Source organism: Dendrobates tinctorius, unplaced genomic scaffold, assembly GCF_039654945.1.
Source record: "Dendrobates tinctorius isolate UK_male_01 unplaced genomic scaffold, ASM3965494v1 ptg000011l, whole genome shotgun sequence".
Lineage (NCBI taxonomy): Eukaryota > Metazoa > Chordata > Amphibia > Anura > Dendrobatidae > Dendrobates > Dendrobates tinctorius.
In genome coordinates, this window is record NW_027361679.1 from 99,136,704 (window position 1) to 99,159,304 (window position 22,601).

The 22,601-nt window shown below is 41.9% G+C and overlaps 1 protein-coding gene across 1 annotated transcript in view; it reads left to right on the forward strand.

Annotated features, from left to right (window-relative positions):
* LOC141049088 (fibrillin-2-like) overlaps positions 1 to 22,601 on the forward strand; it is a 293,475-nt gene that overhangs the window by 112,246 nt on the left and 158,628 nt on the right. Inside the window, exon 4 of the mRNA XM_073545236.1 lies at positions 16,184 to 16,282. Within this exon, the coding sequence (XP_073401337.1) occupies positions 16,184 to 16,282 (99 nt within the window). The remainder of the gene's footprint in view (positions 1 to 16,183; positions 16,283 to 22,601) is intronic.

Genomic DNA, 22,601 nt, shown 5'->3' on the forward strand with positions numbered 1-22,601 from the left:
TGTAAGCAGTGAAATGCCAAAACATGTTTTCTTCTACATTGACTTTAACTTTCAGTCTTTTGCCTTGTTCTTCCAGACTATTGATAATGTGGCTATGGCAATATTAAATCTATGGTTTGAAATCCCCTCTCCTTCACCTCTTCATTCCCTGGCCATTTTCATTTTTTTTTTTCGTTTTTTTTCCCTCCCTTTTGCAAGAGCCTTAACTTTTTTACTTTTTCATACACATAGCTGTAGGAGGGCTTGTTTTCTGTGGGACGAGTCGTACTTTTTAAAAACACCATTCATTTTATCACATAGTGTACTGGAAAAGGGAAAATAATTCCAAGTGTGGTAAAATTGCAAAAAAAAGTGCAAATCGACAATTGTTTTGTTCTTTTTTTTTTACCATGTTCTATTGACCCAGCCCTATGATTCTCCAGGTCAGTATGAGTACACAGATACCAAACAGGTATAGATTTTTTTAAGTGTTGAAAAAAATTCTGAAATTTGTATGAAAAATGTCATGTGCTTTTGTCGCTATTTCCTGAGACCCATAACATTTTCAGTCTTCAGGATATGTGTCTGTATGAGGGATTTTTTGTTCCCTGAGCAGATGTTTTTACTGATACTATGTTAGGATAATTATGATGTTTAGGTTGCCTCTTATTCCATTTTATTTTAATGTTGCAGTGGCAAAAAACTACAATTCTGGAGGTTTTAATTTTTTTGTTCCGCCGTTTACATATTGTATTAATTTATTTTGTACTTTAAGGCTGGGTTCACACGTAGCGGACCTCTCGCGGAAATTACCACAAGAGTTCCGGAATTCCATTCCGCGGGAAAATCGCATTTTAAATTCCCGCGATTTTCCCGCGGAAAAACTAGCATTTTGCAGCGGAATTAGCTTGCAAAATGCTAGTGTTTTCCAAGCGATCTGTAGCATCGCTTGGAGAACTGATTGACAGGTTGGTCACACTCGTCAAACATAGCGTTTGACAAGTGTGACCAACTTTTTACTACTGAGGCCGCCTATGCGGCATCAGTAGTAAAAGATAAAATGTAAAAAATAATAAAAAATAATAAAAAATGGTGTTATTCTTACCTTCAGACGTCCCGCGCAGCCTTCCAGCCTCTCTCCATGCTCCCATTCCCAGTAATCCTCTGCGAAAATGCCCGCGATGACGTACGTTCTCGCGGAATCGCGACGTCTCTCGGTCATTCGCGATGATGTTGCGCGAATGACCGTGAGACTTTGCAATCCCGCGAGAACGGACGCCATCGCGGGCATTTTCGCAAAGGCTTACTGGGAACGGGAGCATGGAGAGAGGCGGGAAGGCTGCGCGGGATGTCGGAAGGTGAGAATAACAATATTTTTTATTTTAAATTCTATTTTTTACAGGGATAGGGTACCCAAAGCCCGGAGGACAGTCTCCTCTCCTCCGGACCGTGGGTACCATCCGCAAATGTTCTGCTTACTTTTCGCACGATGGCCACAGCCACATGCGGAAAGTAAGCAGAACAATGCATTCCTATGGGTGCGGGATCGCCGCGGTTCCGCAAAATTAATGAGCATGCTGCGGTTTTTACCGCGAAGCGATTCCACCGCGGTAAAAACCGCAGCATTAGCACAGCATTGGGAATCCCAAAGGAGTGCATGGGATGCTTATTTTTCGCGGCAAAATCGCGCGGTTAAAACTGCCACCGAAACGCGAAAAAAACGCCACGTGTGAACTCAGCCTAAGAGATCGGTCATTTCTGAACTCAGTAATACCAAATATGTGCATGTTTTATTTTATGTTTTTTATGTTTTTAATTGTTTTATTTTCAATGAGGAAAAAAGTGGGTGATTTCAACATTTGTGTTTTGTTTTCCTATTTTTTTTTTTTACTTTTTTTTTACCTTTTACTGTATTTAAAGGGCAACTGTTAGTAGGATCAACCCTCCGAAGTTGTTTATATGGGTTTGTAGGTCCTAGGGAGCTGAATAAAATGAAACCTTGATTTATGTGATCTGATGTCTTATTCCAGAGAAATCCTTGTTTTTCTTATACGTAAATGAGCTCCTACATGCTATGGGGAGGATGTTGCCTGGAAAATAACTCTACCTCCAGAGCTTATTTTAAATACAAGACGGGTGTGAGACAAGTAATTGACACAGTAGAGGAGAAATTAAATTTGTCTTCTTGCAAACATATTTTTTGCAGCTCTCTGAGCTCTGTTGTATTGCAACAATATTGCAGCCCTGTCTGCCTGTGAGCTGCAAGCTGAAGCTGAGAAGAACCTGCAGATATGCCAGATATAATCACACACAGCTCTGCAGTGAGATCAGGAGAGCAGAGAGCGACCATTACACATCACACTGGTAACGCCTCCTTCATGTAGAATAATCTTTGGGGGCAGAGTTATATTCCAGGCAGCACCCTCCCCAAAGCCTGAAAGAGCTCATATACTGTACATATAAGAAAATTGTGGATTTCTCTGTAATAAGACATCAAATTACAGATATCATTTTATTCAGCTTCCAATGACCTACATGCCCTACGGCTTAGGAGGGTTGATCCTATTGACAGATTTAATTGAACCACCTTCACGATTTTTAACGTACAAGTATGTAATTTTCAAAAGGTAAAACTGGAGAAAACAGACCATACAAATTTGTTACACAATTTCTCCTGAGTATGCCAATATCTCATATTGGGTCAAAAACTACTTTTGAGGCACAAAAGAAGGCTCAGAAGGGAAAGTGCGCCATAATGGAGTTCAGATGTTGCTGGAATGGTTTGAGGGTGTCATTTCAGATTGGCAAAGACCCTGAGGTGCCAGAATAGAAGAAACCCCCTCATAAGTGACCCCATTTTACCAACTACACCTCTCAATTAAATTCATCTAGGGGTGCAGTGAGCATATTGACAACACTTGTGCCTCAGAGAATTTTATATCATTGGGCAATGAAGAAAGAATAATTACGGTTTTTACCACAATTTTTATAAGGGCTAATAGGAAAAAATGGGCCAAACAGTTCCTGAGGGCACCAATACCCTATATATAATTGGGAACTACTTTTCAAGCACAGTGAAAAGCTCAGAAGGGAAGGCGAACTATATTGTAGTGCAGTTTTGGCTGTTGTGGTTTGTGGGTTCCATGATCCATTGGGAGACCTCTGAGGTGCCAGAACAGCAGATCCCCCCATAAGTGACCCCATTTTACAAACTATACCTCTCAATAAATTCAACTAGGGGTGCAGTGATCATATTGATACCACCTGTGTGTCATAGAACTTTATGCCATTGGGCAGTGAAGAAAAAATTATTACATTTTTACAACAAAGATTTTGTTTTAGCTCCAGATTTTACATTTTCACACAGGGAAAATGCATAAAGCTGGCACAAACTTTGTCCCACAATTTCTGCTGAACGTGACAATACCCTTTATGTGGCTGTACAATAATGCTTAGCAACACGGCGAGACTCAGGGGGAAAGTGCTATTTCACTCTTGGAGAACAAATTATTGTAGAATAGTTTGCGAACTCCGTTTGCAAACTTCAGATGCTAAATATGGATTAGGAACTCTGTGGGGCTCAGCAGGGAGGGGACATTTGGATTTGGGAGCACACAATTCGCTGAATTTCTTGTTGAGGGCAATGAGCCATTTTTCTTTTCTTGAGCCTTTGTGCTACGAGTAACGTGGAAGCCCCCTATATTTCCATTAACAAATGACGAACCTGAGTGGGGGCTTGCATTTTTTGTGGATTGAGTTGTAGCTTTTGTTAGGAACATTTTACATAACATTTTGGAGCACTTATATCGGGGTCCCCATCTAACCCTCTGAGTTATATGATTCAGATGAAACCCCCGAGGAATCCATTATAATGAAGCAGCAGTGTCCTTTTCAGAGGTGCGCAAAACTGTGGCCGACCGGACTTTTATGCAGTTCCTCCTTATAGGGAACCTTCTATTGGGATTCCATCTGAATCACGTATTTCAGAGATTTACATGGAAACTCCAATGCAAGCGCTCAGCGCAGAGCGCAGGATAAATGTGAGCCGAGCCTTACTGACATGTTTTGTAGGTAGAATGAACAAATCAACAGAAGGCCAAGAATTGGCTTTATTTTTTATGCTGTTCCTCATGTGGTATAAGTAATTAGACGACTTTATTCTGCGGGTCGGTGCGATTACCAGATTTATCTTTCTTTTTATGCTTGGCTGTTGTCACGCATCATCATATTTTGAGAACAATAATTCTATCATCAGACAGAGTCATGTGAGGGCTTGTTTTTTGTGGAATGAATTGTCTTTTTATTGTTACCATTTTTGAGCACATACATTTTTGAGCACATACCATTTTTGATCACTTTTTCTTTTGACTTTTGGGAGGCAGAACGGAAAAAAAACAATTCAGGAATTTTTTTTAATGTTATGTCTATGCTGTTCCGCGTGTACTAAAATCGAAAAGACAGCTTTATTCTTCAGGTCAGTACGATTACAATGATATCACATTTGTATCATTTTTTATGTTTTGCCACTTTTACACATTAAGAACTATGTTATAGAATAAAGAATAGTGTTTGCATCACCATATTCCGAAAGCTATAACTTTTTTTTATTTCTCTGCTAACGGAGCTGTATCATGGCTTGTTATTTGCAGGATAAGTTGTCGCCTTCAGCTATACCATTTTTATTTCCATTCAACTCAACTTTTTCTTCAGTCTTTATTCCACTTTTTGTTCAGCCATATGATGAAAAAGCATAGTTGCTGTATTTGCACTGTGTTTAATTAAAGGTTATCTAATATGACAATATTATAGGTTGGGATGTTCCAGATGTGGCGACACCAAATATGTGTACTTTTTTGTTTCATTTTTTACATAAATATGTGTATTTACTGGCATAAGTTTTTTCTTTTTTTTGGTCTTCATTTTGTGATTTTTAAAAAATATTTTAACAGTTTTTTAAAACTTTTTTAAACTTTTTTTTACTTAGTCTTCTACAGCGTGTCCACATCGGACATTACCTGTCTGAATCCTGCTCATATAGGTACTATACACTCGTATAGGTTTTTAAATGCATCAGTTAGGGACTGCTCTGATGGGGTTAACCTTGACGTTTGGTAGAGAGGCTTAGTATACATTTTTTGCAAAAAATGTATCAACCAAATACCCTGTTTTGTTATCTTTTTACTAGCACTTGCTGTTTACTGTTACTTTTTTACAGCAGAGTATTTTTATACGTTTCTTCTACTGTGTTTTTCAGTCTTCTGGTGGTGTGAACACTGTCCTACAGACTTGTTCACCGTGTGCATGGCCCATGTGTTTGTATTCAATAGGTCACTGAAGCTGCAGTTCCCATGGGCGGCTCATTGTGAACGATCCGATGAACTGAGGTGACCTCAATGAGATCATCGCTAGCACCTTGAGAAAATTCTCACAGTGGTAGCGGTGGCATCCGTGTGTCATCAGTGAGCACATGCGCAGGACGTTTTGCGACCCATGCTGCTAATAAAAAACTGACTGGAAGAAAAACCTGACATGTGCGCACCAAGATTGAATACAATGGGTGTGCGTATGTCCGTAAAAAACGGATCGCATACAGACAAGAAAAACGGATAATAGAAACCTCTTATACCATGCTCCTGGCATGGTCTAACAGGCTTGCCGTAGCTGACTGACCCTGAGGTCGTCAAGATGAGCCATGGCAATAATTGGGCCCTCATGAGGACATTGCAGAGGCGCCGATCGGAAGGGAGAGGGAACCCCCTCCCTCTGCCAGCCTTCTAAATGTTGTGATCGATATTGATTGTGACATTTAAGTGGATCAAATGGCCTGAAGCATGCACTATGCCTGGCAGTGACAGACAGGTCTCAGCTATAAGAAGCAGAGCTTCCGGCGGTGATCATGCGGGCACAGCTTCTGTGCCCCACACGATCGCCATGATGTACCCATAAAAGTCGGGAACCCCTATCCCACCATAACGTATGAGTACATCAAAGGTCATGAAGGGGATAATGAATAAGAAACAAATATATATATTTTTTAAGAATGTACTACCACACTGAATTCCCTTGGACATGCAAAGTCTTCATTCCAGGTGCAGGGATGTGGACTGTCTTAGGCCTGTTTCATACCTCCGTCGTTGGCGGTCAGCTGAAATCCACCAAAGGATGAAAGAAACCGATCCGTCTCCATTTAGTGATGTCGGATGACATCGGACCACGTAGGAGAATGGATCCGTGGAGCGGTGTGATTTAAAGGGACCGCGGTCGTCACGGTGGCTAGCGGGAGGTCGGTGGTGACATCGGTGGCCGCGATCTCGCGGGAGGTAGGTGGTGAGATCGGCGGCCGCGATCTCGCGGGAGGTCGGAGGGGACATTGGCGGCCGGTAAATCGTGGGAGGTCGGAGGTGACATCGCGGGAGGTCGGTGGTGGCCGTGATCTCGCGGGAGGACGGAGGTGACATCGCGGGAGGTCAGTGGTGGCCGCAATCTTGCGGGAGGACGGAGGTGACATCGCGGGAGGTCAGTGGTGGCCGAGATCTCGCAGGAGGACGGAGGTGACATCGCGGGAGGTCGGTGGTGGCCGCGACAGGATGGAGGTGACATCGCGGGAGGTCGATGGTGTCCGCGATCTCACGGGAGGATGGAGGTGACATCGCAGGAGAGAGAGAGCTCCCGGAATGGTATTAAATGGTTAAAAGAGCTCCCAGCCGGGCATGCGTAGCTACAAATAGCAGTCCGCCAAGCCAAAAAAGCGTGGCAGGGTCCGTTTCATCCGCCCGGGAGCCGCTAAAATCTTGGCGGATCCGTCAAAAAGTGGGTGAGATGGACAACCATCAGTCACAATCCGCCACTAACGTTAGTCTATGGAGGAAAAAATGGATCCACCCCTTTTTTGGCTCATCCTTTTTTTTTTTAAAAATGGCGGATTTTGACTGATGACAAAAACGGAAGTGTGAAACAGGCCTTACCCTGTTCTTGCCCCTAAAGACAAAAAAACGAGTCATGTGAACACTGTTGTGCGGTTTTATATGTAAGAGTAATGTGTGTCCAATGTACAGTGCTGGCAAAAAAATCTTTACAAGTTCAACAAAACCACAAAATCTTAACATTCCAGTGTTTTATTGTGGATATTTTGTCACAATTAGTAATTCATCATTAATTAATCAGTATTAATTAGTATTTTTTGTCCACAAGTTTAAAGATTTTTTTTGCTAGCACTATAATATATTATAGTGATGTACAGTATGTAAAGTGTTAATGCCTAATGTGAATATAGAATAGGATAAGCTTAGGATAGCATAAAGGCCCCATCACACACAGCGATCTCGCTAGCTAGATCGCTGATTTTGTGACGCCACAGCGATCTCGCTAGCGTCTAGCTAGCGGCTCCTGGATACCCGCTGTTTACTTTGGAAACTGGTGTACACGCTGGTTTCCAAGGTAAATAGCGGGTATCCAGGAGTCGCGCGTCTCTTAGATACCCGATGTTTACCTTGGAAATCAGCGTGTACGCCGGTTTCTAAGGTAAACAGCGGGTATCCAGGAGCCACGGCTCCTGGATACCCGATGATTACATTAGAAACCAGCGTCCAGCGTCGCTGGTCCTGATCGCTGGAGGGGATGTCTTGTGACAGCTCACCAGCGATCAGCTTAACGATGTCCCAGCAATCCCATCATGCCGGATCGTTGGTGGGATCGCTGGGCCATCGTTATGTGTAACGGGGCCTTAAGATATAGAATAAGGATAATAGGTTTAGCATGTAAGATAGGCTAAGGGTTAAGGATAGAACTAGCCCAGTGGGTGGGCACTAGTGCTGATAAAAGAGGGACTCTTCCTGGTTAGAGGGAGTTTAGTGTCAACCAGTGAAGTGCATAGTGAAGCCCAAGTTCAGGTGCGGTGGGTTGCTAGGGGCAGCATGGGCCAACCTTTTGAGGCAGTGGGAGACCGAAAAGAGTTCCCTGATGGACATTCCTGTAGCATCTGGAGCCTAGGGCTCAGGACAGGTGCCAACGTTATTTTCATTTTGTCAGAATTTGTTAATAATTAACATGTCTATCAATCCTGTGATTTCCATAACTCCATGAATTTATGATAATAAATATATAAATGATAATAAGATATTGGCATAATAAATATAAATAAATGATAATAATGTGTTGCTTTAAAGTTCCCTCCATAGCAAAGGAACAGTTTAAACAACTATTTGAGTATTAGGGCCCCCATACACATTAGCTGTTGGCAAATGATCTGCGTGACCAAATCCCTCTCTCCGCAGGTTAGATTGAAGGCGAATTTAGTCTACAATGTATTCAGGATTTTAGAGCCTTGTAAAACAAATCCACATGCCTCAAGCATTTGCATGTCTATGAGCCTAAAACTTGGGTTATTTGCAGTGACACACTTAAAGGGAATCTATTACCAAGGTTTTGCTTCCCAGTTTAAGAACAGCTTAAAATAGGGACAGTGACCATGATTACATTGTGTTACTTATTAGGCTTCTTGTAGTTTTGATAAAATAACTGTTTTATTTGCTACAGATCTGCTAGTCTTCTCAGTGATGAGCCCTTTCTAACTCCACCTGCACCACCATCAGTGGTGGGTAACAGGTATAACCAAAGCTGATGAACATTGACGCCTAGCAGGATCTGCAGCAGATAAAACAAGGACCCCAGTAAGTAAAAACCACAGGAATCTAAGACTATGCACATACTTTATGTTGTTCTCAGATTTGACAACAAAAGCATAAAAACTTGGCAACAGATTTTTTTTAAATAAAATTTGATATTTTAACCCCTTCATGACCTTCGACATATCCATATGTCCAGGTTGGTGAGTACTTGCAGTTGCGATCATAGGCTGAAGCATAGCAACGTCAGCATCTCCAGGCCCAGCTGTGATTGGTGCAATTGGACGATGAAGTCAATCGCACCAATCAGACCTCAGTATGACCACTCAACACTTCCTCATTCTAGCCTGCAGCTCCGATGCCCCTCTTAGCTGCTCAGTACTGTGCCTCCAAAACCAGCTTCTTCACCATGACAGAAGATCAGCTCTCCACCCTCCTGTCAAGATCACATCAAACCACTTGCACGCTTGACCCACTCCCATCCCACCTCATCCCTAAGCTCACCACAGTCTTCATCCCAACCCTACCACACCTCTTCAACCTCTCACTTACAAATGGTGTCTTCCCCTCATCCTTCAAACCTTCCTTGATCACACCCATCCTCAAAAAGCCCTCCCTCGACCCATCCTCCGTGTCTAGCTATTGCCCATTATCTCTTCTACTTTATGCCTCAAAGCTACTGGAACAGCCTGTCTATCTTGAACTGTCCTCCCACCTCTCCTCCTGCTCCATCTTTGACCGGTTACAATCTGGCTTCCGACTGCCTCACTCAACTGAAACTGCCCTAACTAAAGTCACCAACAACCTGCTAACCGCCAAGAGCAAGCAACACAACTCTGTCCTCCTTCTCCTGGACCTGTCTTCTGCCTTCAACACTGTGGATCATTCCCTCCTGCTAGAGATTCTCTCATCTCTTGGCATCACAGACTGGGCCCTATCCTGGATCTCGTCATATCTAACAGACCGAACATTCAGTGTCTCCCTCTCCCACACCACCTCCTCACCTCGCCCCCTGTCTGTTGGTGTTCCCCTAGGCTCAGTTCTAGGACCCCTACTCTTATCCATCTACACCTTCGGCCTGGGACAGCTCATAGAATCCCACGGTTTGCAGTATCATCTCTACGCCAATGACACACAGATCTACCTATCTGGACCTGACCTCACCTCCTTACTGACCAAAATCCCACAATGTCTGTCTGCTATTTCAGCTTTCTTTTCTGCTCGCTTTCTAAAACTGGACATGGACAAAACAGAATTCATCATATTTTCTTTCCCCCATGTCACTCTACCCCTCCACCAGACCTATCCATCTATGTCAACGAGTGCTCACTTTCCCCAGTCCCGCATGCTCGATGCCTCGGGGTGATCCTCGACTCTCACCTCTATTTCAAGGCACATATCCAAGCCCTTGCCTCCTCCTGCCGACTCAAACTCAAAAATATTTCCTGGATCCGTGCATTCCTTGATTATGAAACCACAAAAACACTAGTGCACGCCTTTATCTCTCGCCTCGACTACTGCAACCTCCTACTATCTGGCCTCCCCTCTAGCACTCTGGAATCCGTCCAATCCATCCTACACTCTGTTGCCTGACTAATCCACCTATCTCCCCTTTATTCCCCAGCCTCTCCTCTATGCCAAGCCATTCACTGGCTTCCTGTTGTCCAGAGGTTCCAGTTCAAAACCCAAACTATGACATACAAAGCCATCCACAATCTGTCTCCTCCATACATCTGTGACATGGTCTCCCGGTACTTACCTACATGCAACCTTTGATCCTCTCTTCTTCACACAACCTCATACAAGACTTCTCTCATGCTTCCCCCATACTTTGGAACTCTCTACCCCAACACATCAGACTTTCCCCTACCACAGAAACCTTCAAAAAGAACCTGAAGACCCACCTCTTCCGACAAGCCTACAACCTGCAGTGATACTCAGGCTGCTGTGCACACACTCAGCAGCCCTACCCTGCCCCAGGCTCTGTTTGATTGTGCACCTGTGTCTGGACCAGTATCACCCTTCATCTGTGGAGCTGGTCAGGCAGTGTGGGGGTTAAACCTGAAATGTCTATTTCCGGACCCGGTCAACCTTTATCTGCACTTGCCTTTTCTAGCTCCATGGGAGTGATTCAGAAACGCTTCAGGTACAGCTTGCATTTAAAATGGTCTTGCATTTAATACATTTAGGAGGCCGTAATGGCACAGCGAATATAAAAAACATAGAGTAGGACTGCCCCATATGAGAATGCCTTGGCGCAGCGGGGTGGCTCAAAATATTGATCAATTTTATGTATTGCATTCTGACTACAAGCAGTGCTGGCTTGTCCCCTTTTTATGTGATACTCAGTCGACTGAACCGCCGCAGGACCAGCTCTACCCTCTCCTAGTGTATCCTCACCCATCCCCTGTAGACTCTGAGCCCTCTCACGCAGGGTCCTCTCTCCTTCTGTACTTGTGTGTGCCTTGTTTTGCTCATGTTTATTGTACTTGTCTATATTTGCCCCTTTCACATGTAAAGCGCCATGGAATAAATGGCACTATAAAAATGTATTATAATAATAATAATTGGCCTCTGGTTGCTGAATTTTTTTTGTGTGTGAAAAACGAATTTAATAAAAAATAATTTAAATTAGTTTATAGGACTAGATTGGGGACCGTAAAATATACCGTAGTAATCTGTCTACTGGAGTATTTTTTACTGAATTTAGTCAGGGTTAGTGTCAGATAGTGATGCTGAAAAAGGAAAGAATAAAAATAGTTTCTATTAGTTGATAGGACTAGATTAAGAACAATAAAAATATACTGTAGTAAAGGAGTCTACTGCAGTATTTTTTACAGAATTTTGTCAGTGTTAGGCTACTTTCACACTTGCGGTTTTTTGCGCTGCGCACCGCACCATGCGCAGTGCAAACGCACATAAAAACGCATCATGCGTTTGTGTGCGTTGTTTGCGGGTTTGGGTACGATTTTTTTAAAAACCGCATGCGTTTTTTGCGCATACGAGCGCATTACCATGCGCACATATGCGCACCCATAGACTATAATGGGTGTTTGGGTGAAAAAAAACGCATTGCGTGCGCATGCATTTTTTGGGGGCAAGTCGGACACACAAAAAATGCAACAGGAAGCATTTTGTGCGCCCGAACGCACACTACAAAAAACGCATGCGGATACAAACACGTACAAACGCATGTGTATGCGCACCCATGTAAAGTATAGGAAAAAAAAGCATGCTTTTTTGCGCAAAAAAACAGTGCAAAAAACGCACGTGTGAAACCAGCCTTAGTGTCTGATCGCAAAGTGGGAAAAAAAGAATCACATTCATGTGTGTGTCCCACAGGCGTCGAGATCACTGGCCTTCGGTTGTTGAATTTTTTTTTTTTTTTGGTGTAAAAAAAGAAAAAATTTTTTTAGAAGTTTACAAGACTAGATTAGGGACAGTAAAAATATAGTAATCGGTGTCTACTGTAGTATTTTTTACTGAATATTTTCAGAGTTAGTGTCAGAGAGTTGTGGGCTCTCAGTAATTTGTTTTTTTACCGATGTCCATTTGGTTACTTTATTTTTTATTTTACAAATTTTTTATATTCTTTTTATTTTATTTGTATCTCTTTCTTTCTAGATTCTTTTCTTTGTTTCTTTTCTTTCTAAATAAATAAATAAAGTTTACACCAAACACTCATAAAATTTGGTACACACATAAACACCACATATGTGAAAAAAATGTCCCGCTCATCGCAATCACGGTATTTGCTTCTGACACTGATAGTGATGGAGATGATGCCACCTTCCTTTATTTATCACCCTCTTCCTCTTCCTCAAATGATACTGAATCACCACTCAGATGCCCCAGTACAGAAAATGAACCAGGGCCAACCGTTACTGGACCTCAAACCCCAAAGATTGTGAGTCACAGATTCCTGATTTTATGGCACATTCAGGAATCAAATTTGTCACCACCGACCTCACAAAAAGACACTTTTTCAAAGTCTTTTTCATTGAGGATTTTGTAAACCTCATGAAGACCCAGACAAATTTGTACGCCCAGCAATTTTTGGCACAAAACTGCCCTTCATCATTTTCTAATTTGACTCCTGTAAATGCAGTAGAAATTATGACGTTTTGGAGCCTTGTCCTTTACATGGGGTTAGTGAAGAAGCCAGAATTACGCAATATTGGAGTGTAAATGTATAATACAACATTCCAGTGTTCTGCATTGTAAATGAGTTGAGACAATCCACACATTTTTTCATAACAGTGATAATGCACAATGTCTTCCCCGAGATGACCCCAACTTCTACCAACTTTTCAAAGTTTGGCCGGTCATTGAGCACTCCAGAAACAAGGTTGCTGAGCTATACATTCTCCAAAGGAACATCTGCGTGGATGAGTCCCTAATACATTTCAATGGGAGGCACTGTCCACAAAAATCAGAGAGACCTTCCTAATATGCTAATTGGGCAGCTGCTCAGAAAGGGTGGGAGCAGAGCCCAATGTAGCAACAACATTCTGGTGGTCAAGTACAAGGACAAAAGGGATATCCCTTTGTGGAACACCATACATAGTAATGATAGCACCCCCACCACTGTAGGAGGTACCTCTACACATGAACACCAAACAAGACTGAGTCATGGGGTACAACAGGAACATGGGGGGAGTTGATACAGTGCCACAAAAAAAGCCAAGGTGTGGTACAAGAAGCTGGCCATGCGCATCATACAGATGGCAATGTACAACACTTACGTGTTGTCACTATGTGCAGACCAGACTGGTACGTACCTTCAGTTCCAGGTGGTAGTGATCAATGCCCTAATCTTTGGAAGTCAGTAAGTAGTGGCCCCTGTACTTCCTGAACTGAAAGTGCTCGCATCGTACCAGGACCGTTGAGGTCCCTCAGACCACAAAGAAAGGAAGGTTGCAAAAGAGGTGCTGAGCGTGTTACAGAAGGGGAATACGCAAGGACACCACTTATCAATGCGACACCTACCCCGACAAACCTGGCCTGTGTATAAAAGAATGCTTCAAACTGTACCATACATCTATGGACTATAAAATTCATTTTTGACTTACACAACTCACGTATGCCAACCTGATGCATTCTATACAACTCACATATGCCAATCTGATGCACTCTACACAACTCATGTATGCCAATCTGATCAACCCTACACAACCCACGTATGCCAACCTTGTGTACTCTACAGGACTGACATATGCCAACCTACACAACTGCTGTTTGCCAGCCTGATACACTCTACCCTGCTGCCTTTTGCCAATCTGCTGCACTCTACACTGCTCACTTATGCCAACCTGATGCACTTTACACTACTCATGTATGCCAACTCATAAACAACTCAGGTATCCAAACCTTATGCACTCTACATTACTCATATATGCCAACCTGATGCACTCTGCACAACTGAAGTATGCCACTACATTATAAAATTCACATACCAGGAAACACTAGATCAGTTCCAATATAGGGTCACTTGTGGGGGGTTTCCACTGTTGTGGTACATCTGGGGCTCTCCAAACGCAACATGATGCCCACAAACCATTCGATCAAAGTCTGCATTCTAAATGTCACTTTTTCCTCTCTGAGTCCTGCCTTGCACCCAAACAGTAGTTTTCTCCTGTTACCATTGTGACAATAAAAAAATGGAAGCTAAATAAACATTTTTGTGGAAAAAATTTGATTTTATATTTTCATAGTTCTACGTTATAAAATTCTGTGAAGCACCTGGGGTTTGAAGGTGCTCACCACACATCTAGATAAGTTCCTTGAGGGGTCTAATTTCCAAAATGGTGTCACTTGTGGGGTGTTTCCACTGTTTAGGCACATAAGGGGCTCTCCAAACACAACATGACTTCCTTTCTCGATTTCAGCCAATTTTGCGTTTAAAAAGTCAAACGGTGCACCTTCCCTTCTGTGCACTGTCGTGCATCCAAACAGTATTGGGTATCGCTGTACTCAGGAGAAATTGCAAAACAATTGTTGGGGTCCATGTTCTCCTGTTACCATTGTGAAAATATAAAAAACTGGGGCTAAAAATATTTTTATGGAAAAATTGTGATTTTTTTATTTTCATGGCTCAGTAAATTTCTGTGAAACACCTGGGGGTTCAAGGTGCTCACCACACATCCAGATAAGTTCCTTGAGGGGTCTAATTTCCAAAATGGAGTCACTTGTGGGGGTTTCTACTGTTTAGGTAGATTTATTGCTTTCCAAACACAGCATCATGCCCGCTCTCGATTCCAGCTAATTTTATGTTCAAAAAGTCAAATGGTGCTCATTTCCTTCCAAGCCCTGCTGTGCATCCAGAAAGTAGTTTTCCCCCACAAGTTGGATATCAGCGTACGCGCATGAAATTGCGCAACAAATTTTGGTGTTCATTTCCTGTCACTCCTGTAAAGATAAAAAATGTGGGTCTGAAATAAAATTTTTGTGGAAAATCGTTAAATGTTAATTTTTAACTTCCACATTGCTTCATTTCCTGTAAAGCACCTGAAGGGTCGATAAATTTCTTGAATGTGGTTTTGAGCACCTTGAGGGGTGCTGATTTAATCAGCCATCAAGTGCATTTAACAGCTGTGGTTGGATGATGCTTCTCCCGTGGCTGTTTGTGAGTGAAATCCCACAGTCAATCACTGACAGCGGGATTTAATAAGTGCCATCTGCAGGCAGAAGAACCCCGTGCTTATCATTGTGAATCTACTGTGAACGCCATCTAGTAGCATTTTAAAAAATATGAAAAAAATATAAAAACTCAAAAGTTCAAATCTCCCCCTTTTACCTTTTTGAAAAAAAGCAATTAATATTTAAAAAAAACATGTACTTGGTATCGCTGTGTTTAGAAATGTCCAATCTATCAAAATTTAATATAAATTAATCGAATCAGTAAATGGCGTAATGAGAAAAAAATTCAAAATGCCAGAATTACATTTTTTTTTGTCCACTGCAACATTGCAATAAAATGCAATAATAGTCTATGAAAACATCATATCTGCCCCAAAATTGTATCAATAAAAACATCAGCTCAAGGTACAAAAAATAAACCCTCACATCACAGATCTTGAAAAATGAAAATGCTGAGTCTCAGAATATGGCAACATAACCAAAAATTATTGTTCTTACAAATTTTTCAGAATTTTTTTTTCACCACTTAAATAAAAAAAAAAACCTATACATGTTCGTTATCTATGTACTCGTACTGACCTGGAGAATCATAATGGCAGCTCACTTTTACCATATAGTAAATGTGGTAGATGAAATAACAAAAAAACAAAAAGTGTAAGCACTTCTTTTTTTCCAGTTTGATCGTTCTTGAAATTTTTTTTCCCGTTTTCCAGTACACTATACGGTAAAATCAATGGTGGCATTCAAAAGTACAAATCGTACCGCAAAAAAAAAAACAAGCCCTCTTACACCCATATTGACTGAAAAATTTAAAAGTTATGGCTCTGGGAATTAGGGGAGAAAAAGCAAACGTGGGAAAATCGCAAGGTCATGAGTGGGTTAATGAAGATGACGATTGGAGCAAAGATTGGAAAGATTAATTGTCTTCTGTTTTCATTCAGCAATCTGCCGGAACTCATGTGGAGATGGATTTTGTTCACGACCTAACATGTGTACATGCTCCAATGGCCAACTTTCTCCAACATGTGGAGCTGGTGCAGGTGAGTGTATATACTGTATACTAATATATTGCTAATCCTTTTACACATATACATTTCTAAAATTTTACAATTTGTGTTTGATTTTGGTGAAGATATAAGTCAGCAAATATAGGATTTAGGATCAGAACTAATTCTAAGAATATACAAAGTTAAAATAGGCAATATACACTCACTGGCCACTTTATTAGGTACACCATGCTAGTAAGGGGTTGGACCCCCTTTTGCCTTCAGAACTGCCTCAATTCTTCGTGGCAGAGATTCAACAAGGTGCTGGAAGCATTCCTCAGAGATTTTGGACCATATTGACATGATGGCATCACACAGTTGGCGCAGATTTGTCGGCTGCACATCCCTGATGCGAATCTCCCGTTCCACCACATCCCAAAGATGCTCTATTGGATTGAGATCTGGTGACTGAGGAGGCCATTTGAGTACAGTAAACTCATTGTCATGTTCAAGAAACCAATCTGAGATGATTCGAGCTTTATGACATGGCGCATTATCCTGCTGAAAGTAGCCATCAGATGTTGGGTACATTGTGGTCATAAAGGGATGGACATGGTCAGCAACAATACTCAGGTAGGCTGTGGCGTTGCAACGATGCTCAATTGGTACCAAGGGGCCCAAAGAGTGCCCAGAAAAAATTCCCCACACCATGACACCACCACCACCAGCCTGAACCGTTGATACAAGGCAGGATGGATCCATGCTTTCATGTTGTTTACGCCAAATTCTGACCCTACCATCCGAATGTCGCAGCAGAAATCGAGACTCATCAGACCAGGCAACGTTTTTCCAATCTTCTACTGTCCAATTTCGATGAGCTTGTGCAAATTGTAGCCTCAGTTTCCTGTTCTTAGCTGAGAGGAGTGGTACCCAGTGTGGTCTTCTGCTGCTGTAGCCCATCTGCCTCAAAGTTCGACGCACTGTGCGTTCAGAGATGCTCTTCTGCCTACCTTGGTTGTAACGGGTGGCAATTTGAGTCACTGTTGCCTTTCTATCAGCTCGAACCAGTCTGCCCATTCTCCTCTGACCTCTGGCATCAACATGGCATTTCCGGCCACAGAACTGCCGCTCACTGGATTTTTTTTCTTTTTCGGACCATTCTCTGTAAACCCTAGAGATGGTTGTGCGTGAAAATCCCAGTAGATCAGCAGTTTCTGAAATTCTCAGACCAGCCCTTCTGGCACCAACAATCATGCCACGTTCAAAGGCACTCAAATCACCTTTCTTCCCCATACTGATGCTCGGTTTGAACTGCAGGAGATTGTCTTGACCATGTCTACATGCCGAAATGCACTGAGTTGCCGCCATGTGATTGGCTGATTAGAAATTAAGTCTTAACACACAGTTGGACAGGTGTACCTAATAAAGTGGCCAGTGAGTGTAGCTTTAGGTGCATTTTTTAAAGTCTTTATTTTGCATTTTTTAACACAATACAAATATTAAAAACCATTAGACTCATTCAATTGATGTAATTTAGGTGACTTTCAGTGGGGAAAAGAAGTATTTGATACACTGCCGATTTTGCAAGTTTTCCCACTTACAAAGAATGGAGAGGTCTGTAATTTTTATCGTAGGTACAGTTTCCTGTTAGGAAGAGAGAAAGGGCCTGGTGTGCAGAGAGAACAGACTTAAGCTCTGGTGTGAGCAGTGCCGCAATTTATGGGTGTCCCTAGTAGTGAGACCGGAATGAGATAGCGTGATCCGGAGCAGAAAGAAGGAAGAGTGACTGAGAGGCAGAAGGATTTACCAGAGATGCGTCTCGGGAGAGTACGCCTTGCAGTATGACCGAGAAGTTTATAACTCTTAAATGTAATGGGCCTAAACAGAACAATGTACGAGAGACAAAGAACGTGCCCCAGCAGGGGTTCCAGAGGAATTTTGCTAGCTGAACTGTAGTGTAGTGCTGGGTTGCGGAGACATATTGAGGAAAAGTGAAGATAGAGAACAAGTAAAAGAGAGAAGAAAGGGAATGAATTTGTGTGAGGAAAATGTTACACATTATGAAGGAAACGTTTGAGAAGATATACACTTGCTCTCTACCGTATATAACCCTCCCGACGTTAATGTTCAGTAAAAGGTTTACACAAGTCCACAAACCCAGCCAGCACCCCTACTTTCATGTAACGTGCCGGGGCGAAAGAGATGAGTACCTTGCCAACGGCTACAGCCCCATGCCACGTTACACGTTCTGAATGAAAACTGGTTGATTTTCATATGATGGTTTGAACCTGGCCTAACATTTTCTTTTGCATTCATATCTACAATCAAGGCTTTGGTTCAACCTCTCTACTGCAGATTCTGTTACATTTGGAGGAAAAAAAAAACAATTGCATACAGTGCTGCTTTTCCTGTTAAAATGATGGACAGCTGAGAAGAAGGTGTGAACCTCACTTAAAAGAATCTGTCACTTGGTTTTAGCCAGTCCATATGTGAGCTGCAGGATGTTTCCAATGATGTGCTGCTTGCCATCATTTTCATAAAATCACTGTTTTATCTGCATCAGATTTACCAGTTCTCTGAGAGCTGAGTTTTGTATAATCCTGCCCACACCTCTGATTCGCAGTTATGTGTGTACGCTGCGTAGGCAGAAAGCTGCTAATCAGTAGTAAGGGCATATTTAAACAGAGCTAATGAATATGTTGGGCTAAATGGCAGCAGGGTTACTAGTCCTGTAGTGAAAATCGCCTGCTGATAAAAGTAATGTAAGTAATACATAGCTGAAATCAGGGTTTTCATATCAACATTATGCTGATTTCCGATTAAATGGTAAAAACCTGGTGACAGATTGCCTTTAACTGAAAAAGCTGAATGTCTCCCAAGTTGAGGGACCCTTTGCTTTACTACCACACCCATTAAAATGTCAATCCATAAGCAATGCATGCCACTAATTCTTTAGCAACACAGATGGCGACCATGGTAGTCCCCTCATAGGGTGAACAGAAATGTTGGCTACCTAAAATATTAATTTGATAGGATTTGAGCATGCGTAAATTGTCTTAATTAGGCCGGGATCACACATGCGAGAAACTCGGACAAGTCTCGCATGTTAATACCCGGCACTGCCGCCGGCACTCAGGAGCAGAGCGTGCGGCTCCATGTATTGCTACTCGTCTGAGTTTCTCGCATGTGAGATCCTGGCCTTAAGGAGGCATAGGCTATACTCACACATTGCATTTTTGCTGTTTCTTTATGCAAATTTTAAGCACCGTTTTACTGTACAAGCTGATACTTTCAGAAATTTCAGAAATTGATTTTTTCTTGACTGAATTGGAAAATTGCTGTATTTTTAAAGAAGCAGCACGTCAGTTCTTTCAGCGTTTTTGCAGTGTTTTTTCACCCATAGAAAGCAATGGGTAAGTGCAAAAACGCAGGTATCAGGTTTTGCTGCACTTTTGGTGCAAAAACCTATGGATGTTGCATCATCTTTTTTTGGCGGGAGGGGCACTAAACTTTATCAGCATGCACAAGAGACAGTAAAAATGCAGCAAAACCTACCATACTTTTTGCAAGTAACTTCTGTATTGCCAAAAGAGCAGGTTTTGCCTGCAGAAAAAAATTGCAATGTGTGAACATAGCCTAAGGGTTCACTATACAATCATGTCGATGTGAATCAACGCTTTTTTTTTTATTGGGCTTAAAATTTTCCCTTTAAAAAATTTCAGCTTTCAACTCCCAGCTAAAATGGATTAATGTGAAACAGAAAACCACTCTGATTTATTCTCTGCTTAAAAATGAATATTTGTTGGAAATATCATTGCCGAACTCTGCAAAAAAAAGTTTATTTTCAGATATTTTCTTCCCCTGAGAACAAACTGCTTTTTTTTTTTTTTACAGTATCTCAAGGCTTTAAATTAAATCTTGTTTATTGAAACACGATTTTAGTCTCGGAGTCTCGGCCCAATCTCCTGGCTGCGCTAATTAAATGAATGTTTCTTTTGGCATTGGGCAATAGAAGCCTCCAGGAAACAGAAAGCGTGCCTTCAGGCAGAATTCAGAGAAAACGCTCCCCCATGTACTATCAGGAATGCTAGAAAGCAAAGCAGGAGGGATTTAGCTAATTTGTATTTCTTGGATGTCAGTAGAATCACTAACTTCTTAGCCTGGAAGAACTTTCTCTATATTCGGACCAAATAGTCAGTCCTTTATCTTGCAATATGTTTTATTCTTTTTCTCTATAGAGGAGGAAATAGTGAGATGTTGACTAGACTGGACTCTAAAGAAACCATTCTGTGCTAATAGCTGGACACGTCATTCTGGAACTTCTTGTTAACACTTGAGTAAAGTGAGAAATCTAGAAAAAAGCCAATATACCATAACTGTAGTTTTATGGTTGCCTGCACCTTGAACGTCTATTTGAATGGTTCAGCTGAACTGAACGCCTAGACGTAATGCGGTATTTTACCAATGATCAGGGTCCGTGTTGTGCAGACAAGCCCTTCTTTTGTATTGAATGGGCTTGATTTCCAAGAACGATAACATGGATTTTATGAACCGCGTTACTATTAGGGTAGAGGTTCACACGACTGATTTCTCCACACATGAGAAAAAAGAGCGATTATTCCGAACAGATTTTGATCAAAGTGGCATCAGTTTTTCTCGAACGTGGAGAGGAAACATTTTTTTCCCACCTTCTCCATTCTGGCAGTCAGTGAGATGTCATCTGAATGGGGTCTGATTTTTCTCACGGACCCATTGACTTGCATTGAGGATTTCGATCCGACCTTCGGATCAGAATTGGACTCCTCCGCGATTTTCTGCAGACATGTGAAAGGCTCCTTAAACTATGGCAAAAATGAGTGCAATCTGTGAAAAATACAAGAAAATCGTAAGTCTGAATAAGGTTTTAGATACACAAAAAAGTGCTCGTTCTTTGCTGGAAGCTTTTCTACTAATTGACATAAATGGTGAAGAGCCTGTCCATGCTAGAAGATGCTGCATCTTGTGCACTAAAACAGCTGAAGACTGCACATTGAAATAATGTGATGCAACAAAGAATTCAGGCCGAAAATGGATCTGCTGCAGTAAAGCCATGCAGCTTAAAAGCACCACAAATATTTGCGACAACAATGTGGCTTAAAGCCATTTTTTCCACATACAGTAGTTAAAGGAAATCTGTCACCCATTTTTAGTGATATCTTGTAAAGATATCACCCAATTGTGCGTCCCATAAGGATTCTATTAGGATTTTTTATTCCCCCTGATCCCGCACCTTTGATGCATAAATACCTTTGTTATCTTGTGGAGATGTATGCAAATCACCGCGGTCTGGTCCAATGGGCGTGGCTGAGTCACCTTCTTCCCTCCCCCCTCCCCGTTCGGCTTGCTGAACGTAATTTTCATCTGTGAATATCACAGATAACGCTGTTTTCCTCGCTTGCGCATTGAAATGGCCTCTGGCGCCTGTGCAGTATGCTTTGCCCAACTGTGGGTGAAGCATGTAATCGGTACTGCGCATGCGCCGGTATTTTCCAGCGCGGTCTATGCCCCAGAAGTGTGTCCTGCATGTGAAGACTTCAAGTATTGTTTTCAGTATATGAAATATGTTAGCCATAAAAGAATCCTATCAGCTCCTGTTCACTTTCTGAAACACTTCTGCCTAAAAAGAATTATCCAGCTGCCAGTGCATTGAATGAGAGCTGCAGTCAGTAGAGTGGACCACTTTTCATACAATAATTCTGCAGGCCAAAATATACCATTTGCTTCTCAACTGGCTTGATTTCATTGCTTTCACCCCATCCAATCAAATGGAAGGTAACTGTGTTAAATTGTGTATGTATTACCTTAAATTGGGATACAATGGGTAACTTTCCTCCTTCCTGAGAGTGACATGTCAAGCATGCCAAGATAAGGAGACTTTTAAGCCTCAATGCTCCTCTGCAAAATATGCAAATTTTCTCTTCATAGAGGTAGAGGACTAGAACTGTAGCGCCACCTATAGGAAGTAGCAATCCAAAAAGTCAATGTCGACCCTTTAACAGGGCTTTTCACATGACTTAGGATGAAAGAGTTCTAGTCCTTTTCCTCTCTGAAGAGACAATTTACCTTAAATTGTTATGATATGTGTTTTGTATAGATTTTAGAAAACATTTTAGCTCTCATGTGTAAAGGACTGTTGTACATGGCAGTGGCACCAGACCCTGCTAATTTTCTTGGACAGTGTTTCCCAAACCCCGTCCTCACAGCCCCCCCAACACATCATGTTTTCAGGATTTCCTTAGTATTGCACATGTGAGGGAACCTGTGGTAGTTTCTGGTGCCTTAATAATAATTCCATCACCTATGCAATACTAAGGAAATCCTGAAAACATGATGT